General features: G+C 38.6%; 1 protein-coding gene across 2 annotated transcripts; it reads right to left on the bottom strand.

The window, feature by feature from the left end:
* Positions 1-311: 311 nt before the first annotated feature.
* LOC125839139 (zinc finger A20 and AN1 domain-containing stress-associated protein 8-like) lies at positions 312-2,639 on the bottom strand. Of its 2 annotated transcripts, XM_049518119.1 has the most exons (3): positions 2,516-2,635; positions 1,631-1,690; positions 312-1,174 (listed from the first exon to the last, which is right to left on the bottom strand). In XM_049518119.1, the coding sequence occupies exon 3, from the start codon at positions 1,159-1,161 to the stop codon at positions 646-648; it is 516 nt and encodes a 171-aa protein (XP_049374076.1). In that variant the 5' UTR covers positions 1,162-1,174; positions 1,631-1,690; positions 2,516-2,635; the 3' UTR covers positions 312-645. The 2 variants fall into 2 exon arrangements, with proteins under 2 accessions (XP_049374076.1, XP_049374077.1); XM_049518120.1 differs by lacking the exon at positions 1,631-1,690 and having other exon boundaries at positions 2,516-2,639.
* Positions 2,640-9,231: the final 6,592 nt, after the last annotated feature.

Consider the following 9,231-nt stretch of genomic DNA (forward strand, 5'->3'; position numbering starts at 1 on the left):
GAATACCAGGTAAGTTAGAACAACATATAGTAGACGAGATCAAACTGATATCAAACGAGCAGAAAGAATGAAACTGTACACAACACACAAATTCACCAAATAAAGCTTCGACCTTCACAAATCTTTTAATCTACTTTGCCTCCCAAGTTTAGTAAGATCTCATGTCATACGTTGCCAACAAGAGGATGACCCTTGGGGACTAAATGAAATCACCAAATTTCAGATGATTTCTGTCAATACAGGTGCGACATATCTGAGAAGAACAATGAACTGAAGATGGCATGAAAATTCGGATAAAGACATGCAAGAGATCATGAAGAAAAATTTACAATGACAAAACACAACCAAGTCGATGGATGTTTTCCATGTTATCCAGATTTGCACATACCATTTAGACATGTAATATCTGATAGAATACCAGGTGAGTGAGAACGACATATGACAGACATAATCAAAGTGCTATCAAACCAGTAAAATGAAAGACCTGAAACTGGAGCAAACACACAAATTCTCCTAATAATTCTTGAACATGCACATATCATTTTTTCTTCTTCGCCCCCAGGATTAATAAGATCTCAAAATATATGTTGCCAATCAGAGAAGGACCCTTTTGGAGACCAAATCAAATCACCAAATACTCCCCTTCTAGATCTTGTCAAGCTTCTCTGCCTTAACAACAGGGTTGGCTTTTGCTATTGCATCCTGGCCAGCAGAGTGGTAATCAAACAGGCAGTCATGTTTATCTGAGTAGCGGTGTGCTCCACAATAAAGGTTACCACAGCGACATTTGAATCCAGTGATGCCAACCTTTTTCTTACAAGTGCCACAGCGGTTAGGACCCACCTTAGCCTTTACATCGGGCATATCACTAGAACTCGAAGTTTGAGATGATGGCAAAGCTATAGACTGTGCTTCAATAGTATCAGGTTGCACATCTACGGGGTCAACAATAACCATTCCCTTCTCTCCGGCAGATGATCCATTGACAAGGTTTTCAATTGATGACACAGCAAGCTTAGCTTGTTCTTGTTTCAATACCATGTCTTTGTAACACTTGGAGCACATGTTCATGTTTGCAGCACTTCCGAAAAAGCCACAGTTGTTAATACACAAAATAGGACCTTCCGGAGGGGGTTGGCATCCCGTCTCATCATGCTCCATATTGTCAACACACCTGTACAAAACACAACAGAGATAACAGCATCAATACAAACCTACAAAAGAAACCTCATAAACCTGCTTCTCCTGAGAGAAGACAACAGCGAAACAGAAGAATATTCTTTGCTTCGGTTTGCTATAAACCATGTAACATTAGATAGAGATGATATTGACTGAGGAAGACTATTCAAGCTAACGAGCAAGTACCCAAAGGAAGTCATCCACACTGTATACAAGGAAGAATTCATGAAGCGCTTCTTGGCAGTTAAAAGGAAACAAGATAAAGAAAATACATGTTTTCATCCGACAAAATAAACAGACCCGTATTCAGCTAAAAGGAAAATGCACGAGTGCCAATATTTAACAGACTGCAAGTAATACATCACGTCTCCAATGGCGGAGCCAGAATTGTCACAAAGGGATTTCAAAATATGAAAAAGTAATCACATGAAGAAGCGGGGATTCAACATACAGTGTGATCTTTTGCCGAAGGGGTTATGGATGAACCCCTCACCCCTACCTAGCTCCGCCCCTGCACTCCATCCGAAATCAGTTAGGGTAGGTTATATGAATAACATATATAGTCCCCTTTACTAAGGTAATATGAGCAAGATAATCAAAAATACCTACAGGCACCAACCACTGACTAAAACAGGAACCAATAATTCAACGACACTACTCAGGCAACAAATTTTTTCACTTTTTCAGTAGTGAACTCTGGAAAACACGTTTCGCCATAAAATTTCAGGTTTTCAAGAATTTTAAAAAGAAAAAAACAAAAAGGTATTTTAACTCCAAATCACTCACAAAAAGTAAAAAAACAACTCCAATTTTTATTCATGCTCAAACACAACCCCAATTTTCAAATATCATTTTTCATTTCGAACACAAAAACTACTTTTTAAAAAAAATTCACAATGAAACATGCCCAAACAGCCACTAGATTTCTGTGACCCTTTTGAGTTTTGACAAACTTTTAAGTTCACTATAAAACCAAAAATAAAAAACATGGATTTTGGTTCAAAACTTCAAACAATCTAACCAATTTTCGTACCACAGTAGTACATGAGGTCAAAACCCAAGGTAAAACAAAAAAAACAAAAAAAAAGTACTCAAACTACCCATAAAGCTTCATCAACATAAAAAATTTGTACTAAGCATAACCTATACCATACACCCAAAATTCATAAAATCAAGCCAAAAAAATTAGACCACACAATAATTGAACAAAAAAATTACCCAATACTTCAAGTAATCGATAGATCCACAAACACAACTAAAAGATTTGTAATAAAAACTGTAAATCAGAAAAAATAATAAACAAAAAAAAAGAGGGAAAAGGGCTTTAAGAACTGACCAGATAAGAGTTTAAGATCGCCGAGGGGAGAGAGAGAGGGATTGTGTTTGTGGTGAATTGAATTATGGGAAATTGCGGAGTTGTTTTGTTCTTCTTTTTCTCTCTGTTTGCCAACGAAGGATACGTACTGATTAGGTGCATCGTGTTGGATGCCTATTTGTTATATGCTCGTGCATACTTTACGTGGCGTTTTTACCTTTTTAAATGCTTTTTTCCACTAACCCTTTTCCAAAAATATCTTTGTTTTTCAAAATTATTTTAAAAAAAATTAAATTTTGGGGTTAAAGGGAATTTAAAAAAATTAAATTTGGGGTTACTAATTCACCTTGAAAAATTATAATAAAAACTAAATTTTGTTGAAAACGTTTTCTAAACCCTAAGAATCCTAAAACCTAATTCAACTTTCGTCGATCATGGCTGCATCGGCCGTTGGCTAGCCTCCACAAGAGGAGGTTGAGTCAACACAAGCAATAATCTAAACACCTACAATCACATACGCTAACAGTTTGAATTCATTTTCTGTAGCACAAGCATCAATGCAATTGAAACAAATAGCCTATTTGCATGGAGAATCGAGAATTATTTTGGAGGAGAAGAGGTGGAGCAGATGATTATAAAAGAATATTTACAATATGTTGTTATTGGGAAATTCTCCATTGGGTGGCCACAAATACAAGATCTAAGGAATTTAATCCCAAAACAATATTAGTTGAAAGGGGAGATAAATATTGGTTTACTAAGTATTCTAATAAGGGCATCAAAGTTAGAGGATTATGCTAGTCTACTGTCAAAGCCACAATTCTATATTACGGATAAACATTATTCTTATCCTATGAGAACTCTTAAGTGGGATTCATTATTTAATCTAGAAGAAAAAAACTACGACTGCCATTGCGTGGATCTCATTTCCCTCGCTCCCACCAATTTTTTTGGGTAGAGATGTGGTCTTTTCTTTTGCTGTAGTTGTAGGTAAATCTTTACACGTTGACATGACTATTATCAATAAGACACGCCCTAATTGTGCTAGGGTCGAAGTGGAGGTTGATCTATTGGGGGAATTTCCAAAAGGATTAATGTGGAGGTCTCAAAGAAATTAGGAGAGATCATGGAATGTATAAGTGGATCCCAATAAAATACGATTACATGCCAAAGTATTGCAAGACATGTAACTTACAAAGTTATTATGAGAAAAAATGTTATGTTATAAACCCAGAATTGTATCTTGAAGAAGACAAAAAGAAATAAGAAGGGACGGGGGGGGGGGGGGGGGAGAGAAAAAGACAATAATGGAGAGATGTATCAAAGGGCAAAAATGGACAAAGGCAAGCAGGTGATTAATAATGATTTTCAAGAACAAAGACGAACGAGGTATGAAAAAGGTAGACAACAACAGAAGGGACAAAAGGAACAAGTGTGGAACCCAAATATGAAGCTCTAGAGAATCAGGAGGGGCAGGAAGACAAATCAAAGGGGAGATTAAGCGAAGAATGTCAGAGGAGGAAAATAACATAAAGGAGAACAAGAGAGAGGAGAAAGAAAAAAAGAATACGTCGTTCAAAGAGAAAGGAAGTTCACTTGATAGTTCCAACTCAAACAACACACCTAACAAGAATAAAAATTCCAAGGAAGAAGACAATGGTAAACAAAGATCTAATACGATAGTAGAGAGAGAAAAAGAAGCTTAGAAGTTTGATGAAAGTGTGGGTGAATCAAAGCGCCAGGAAGACACAATATCAATGTGGGATATGAGACATATGAGGGAGACTTGTTTGGAAAATAAGGAGGAGCAGACAAGAATTGATACATAGGAGGAAGATACCCTAAGATATGAGCATAGTATTCCTATAAAGATTTTATGGAAAAGGATATTCAACACAGAATGGAAACAGAGGAGGATGGGGACATCGAGTGTCACGCCCCGAGGCTACCCTTTGGACGCAACACGGGACCTAGGATCACGAGTGACCCCAAGCTAACCTTGCTGGCATAATCATAAGCATACTAAAGATAAACTGAAACAATAATAACTAAGCGGAAGCTAAATCATGAAATGATCTAAAGATGATGGGGAATACCCATATACTAAATCTGAATAAAGATAACTGAGAGTTTGAATACAAAAGAAAAGTCAAACTCTAAGACTAAAGCTGAAACTAACTATGTCTGAAATAAAGCCTCTACTGACTAGAAATGTTGGGACATGCCCCAGCTAGATCTAGCAAAAATTGAAACTAAAACTAAAAGCGATAAAGATAGTCATGTCACTAGTCCTCGAAGAATGAGGACTCAACACTGATGCTGTTGAACTGAAGATGGGGAATCCCTAATCTATGCGTGACCTGAACCTACATCACGAGAAGATGTAGCATAGAGTATGCATCAGTACTTGAAGGATACTGAACATGTAGGATAGAGTAACACTGAACAATAACATAATTGAATCAAAGCATAAATCTGAGCAATGACATGAGATAAGCATGATACAAATTGAGAATACTGAACATGAAATACTTAATGCAATGACCAAGTTTATAACATGCTACCATGGTCAATGCAATAGCATCTGACTGAAGTGTAAATGAGCTACTAATAACCGACATAAAACCATATGAGCTTAATGTGGAGTCCGATGTATACACCCATCTAGAGGACACAATATACCCTGCCAGAGGTATAGAGGCATGCTGGCGTGATCACTAAAATGATTCCCACAGAGGGGACTTACAACCTAACGAGCACTTAGTTCTAGGACTTGAGGGTGACTGACCCTAGTCCACTCGGTATTAAGCTTCCCATATGATTAAGTAATTAACACTTTATGACTGAAATGTTGTAATACTGGATAGCTCAAAACTGACATGCAAACTGAGAATGCAACATTAATATACTGATAATAATGCATTCGAAAATTAAGGCATGTTTATATGTAACTAAATTAACTAACCTAGCATGTGTAATTTATGAACTAAAAGAACTACATAGCTAGGGTTTTGAGTTCATGCATGAATCTAGGCAAAATAATATGATAACGTGATAATATGATTTGGATCATTCTAACAGTTGAAAACCCAACAATTTTAACATTCAAGAAACCCTAAGTCTAGATAATATTAAGGAAATCAGGATTCTGACTGAAATCTAGGGACCTAATGGGTGAAAGGAACCCACTAGTGAAATCCCACATACCTGGTGACGAATTCCACGGAGAAATCTTTCGATTTCGGGGCTGGAACTAATGGAACCTTGTTGCATTCTTGAACTAGGATTTGGTCGCCTCTTCTTCTCTCTACGCTCTAAGTTTCTATGTTTTGATGAATGATTTGACTTAGGTAAGTTCTAGTTATGTTTCTAGGCTAAAACTGACCAAAACCACGTAGTTTAGGGTTTAAACGACGTAGTTTAGGGGTCTAACGCATAAGGAAAGGACCAAAGACCCATAACTTAATTACTGTCGGGGTCATCGACGGACGGGATCGACAACCATCAATCGACTGATGGTTCGTGCTGTTCAACTGACAGTCGCGACTGGAGACTGAAATCCTGGGGTCCGTCCTACTCCGTGGACCACAGACCGTGGTCTGACCTACGCTCTGTAGGTCCTGGCGTGGGTCAGGATTTAGAGAGATTTTTGGGGGTGAGACTGGGGTGTTGATCCACGGACCCGGGCCACAGTCTGTGACCTAACCTATGGTCCAAGGGTCTGGCCATGGGTCAACACTTAGACAATTTTCTGGGGAAGGTTGAAGATGCGAACCACGGACCACCAGCACGGGTCGTGGGTCACCCTACCGTCCGTGAGTGGCAACCGTGGGTTGCACCTGCAACTTCTGGAAATCTGCATTGAGGTCTGTTTTCAAATATGGGGTGTTACATTATCTCCTCCTTGGGAACATTCATCCTCGAATGAAGACTAAACTAGCTGAAAAGGAGGGAGAGAGTTGCAACCCCTACCACTAGACTCTTAGTGGCGTAGGCACATGTATGCCAGGGTGTCCAATTGGACACCCTTCGTCGGAAAAAAATACCGCATATACAAGTAAAATGATACACGAAGTGATTAAATAATATATTTTGGACACCCTTGACATAATAGGTTGTTATAGCCTTGTGGTTTAAATGTCTTGAATGTGTGTTTAGACATCTTTACGTTAATGAGTCAGTGTTCGCTTGTTCAAATCTCACTTGGAATATTTTTTTCCCCTTTTTAAAAAGTTGTTTAATTTTTGGACCCTCTTCGTGAACTTTTTTCCCCTTATTAAAAAGAGCTTTTGTTGTTTAATTTTTGGACCCTCTTCGTGAAATTTCTGGCTCCGCCACTATAGACACTGGAAACTGATTCTGACTGAACTAAGTTCCACTAACATGCAAATACGCTGAAAATGCAAGTACAAACTGAAGGAACAAGATGCTAAGACTGAAGCTACGCATGAATGACTGAAAAAAACTGAAGAGGAACTATTACCTCAAGCTGGAATGGGATCGGAAGGAAAGAGGTGAGGATACTTGGCCTTCATGGCTACTTTTACTTCCCAAGTAGCTCCCTCTATGGACTGACTCCTCCACAAAACCTTGACTGAAGCGACTTCTTTGTTTCTCAACCTTTGAACCTGTCGATCAAGAATCTCAACGGGTACCTCTTCATAAGTGAGACTATCCTTCACTGCCACACTTTCTAAAGGCACAATAGCCGCTGGGTCACCCACACACTTCTTCAACAACGAAATGTGGAAAACCGGATGCACTGCTGCTAGTTTTGTTGGCAACTCTAACTCATAAGCCACCTTACCAATCCTTTTCAAGATCTTGTAAGGCCCTACATATCTAGGACTGAGCTTCCCTTTCTTGCCAAATCTCATCACCCCTTTTATAGGCGACACTTTCAGGAAAACCCAATCATCAACTTGGAACTCTACTTCCCTTCTCCTTACATCTGCATAAGACTTCTGGTGACTCTGGGTTGTCTTAAGTCTATCTCTAATGAGTTACACCTTCTCCATAGCATCATGAACTGGATTTGGTCTTATCAAGGCTGCTTCACCTACTTAAAACCAACCAACTACAGATCTACATCTACGCCCATAGAACGCCTCATAAGGGGCCATCTGAATGCTGAAATGGTAGATATTATTATAGGCGAACTCTATAAGAGGAAGGTTACCATCCCAACTACACTTGAAATCGATCACACAAGCTCTCAACATGTCCTCTAAGGTTTGAATGGTACGCTCTGCCTGACCATCTATTTGCAAATGAAATATTGTGCTAAGATTAACCTGAGTACCAAGACATTTCTGAAATGACTTCCAAAAATGAGAGGTAAATTGAGGACCTCTATCTGAGATGATAGATAAAGGAACCCCATGCAACCAAACTATCTCATTAATGTAAAGCTTGGCGTAGTAACGATCACGTGCAGTAATATAACCCAACTGAATGGGTTGGGTCGAGTCCCAAGGAAGTGGTTGTAAGAATTAATAGAAAAGTAAAATCAAGTTCTAATCAATCATAGCTATAAACATTAACGAATAAAAATATACTAAATCTAAATGTGACACAGATGTCAACTATCAATGGGGGGGGGGGGGGGTTGTATTCAACTAATGAACAAAAATAGAAAAAATATAAATGTGTGAGATAAGGAGATGGGATTCTTGCGATGTGATAGGAATATGGGATAAAATATACTATTGGGTAAATGTTATTGATAGTAAATCGTTGAATATTTGTAACTAGGCTAGACTTTAGTAGGGTAAATTCTCTCTCGAGCAACTTACCCCGCATCAACTAGGTTTCTCTCGAACACCAAGTTGCAGCACTTAACAACGACCTCCATCTTAGCCCATTCACTCTCTCGAGTTGAATGTGTGGGAGAAGGTCTAGGATTCACTCTCTTGAGCTGAACCCATGATGACCTAATAACCACCGGCTATCGATTTAGTAGTCTTAGTTTTAAAACCTCTCTCTTGAGCAAGCCAAAAACACTAAGATGAAATCGTATTTGCAACTACAATCCCATTAAGTTCAAACACAACTACTGAACGAAATTACATTTAAACAAAAAATAGACTAACAATAAGCAATACCCAACAGAAAATTGAACCTATATTCACAAAATCACACTCCAAGAATTGGGGTTTTAGCTAGACATGTAAAAGAGATAGAAATCAATACCAACAAGTGTTTCCATCAAGTGGGTACGATAGAAAATGTCTTTAAACACGTCTAGGATGACGATTCTTGGATACCCACTTCCAATTTCTTGGAGTTGAAAACCTTCAAAAACCTTCAAGCCTAAGAACAATGTCTCCCAAAAACTCTAAGAACTAAAAATTGAAAATATTCTAAGTCTTAGTAATTCTCTCCACTTGATACTAAGCTTCAAAATTAAATAGGTATTTATAGTTTTTGAAAATTTATCCTACGAAGGACCACTCGATGCAGTTTCTTGAGATCGCCAATACACTTGGCGATCCACCCTTTGGTCTGGTTCATCGCCTTTCAGCTTTTGCCTTCAGCATCTTCGTGTTTTGATTCATTGGGCAACAGGGAACTGCTTCTCGAAATTGCTCAGCGATGCGCCGACTGCTCCCTTTCTTCGCAGACTTGATCCTTTCCTTCAGGGCTCAGCACACTGGAACATTAGGCGAGATTTAAGGCCTTTCGGCAATTCGCCTAACGAATTAGGCGATCTTCAGGTCGTCTTTTCTTCTTTTTTT

This window comes from Solanum verrucosum, unplaced genomic scaffold (assembly GCF_900185275.1).
Source record: "Solanum verrucosum unplaced genomic scaffold, falcon-dt-bn FXZP01000164.1, whole genome shotgun sequence".
NCBI classification, from domain to species: Eukaryota; Viridiplantae; Streptophyta; class Magnoliopsida; order Solanales; family Solanaceae; genus Solanum; species Solanum verrucosum.

Coding starts and splice junctions, on each gene's coding strand:
- LOC125839139 (XM_049518120.1), bottom strand. CDS start 1,161: ATGGAGCATGATGAGACGGGATGCCAACCCCCTCCGGAAGGTCCTATT.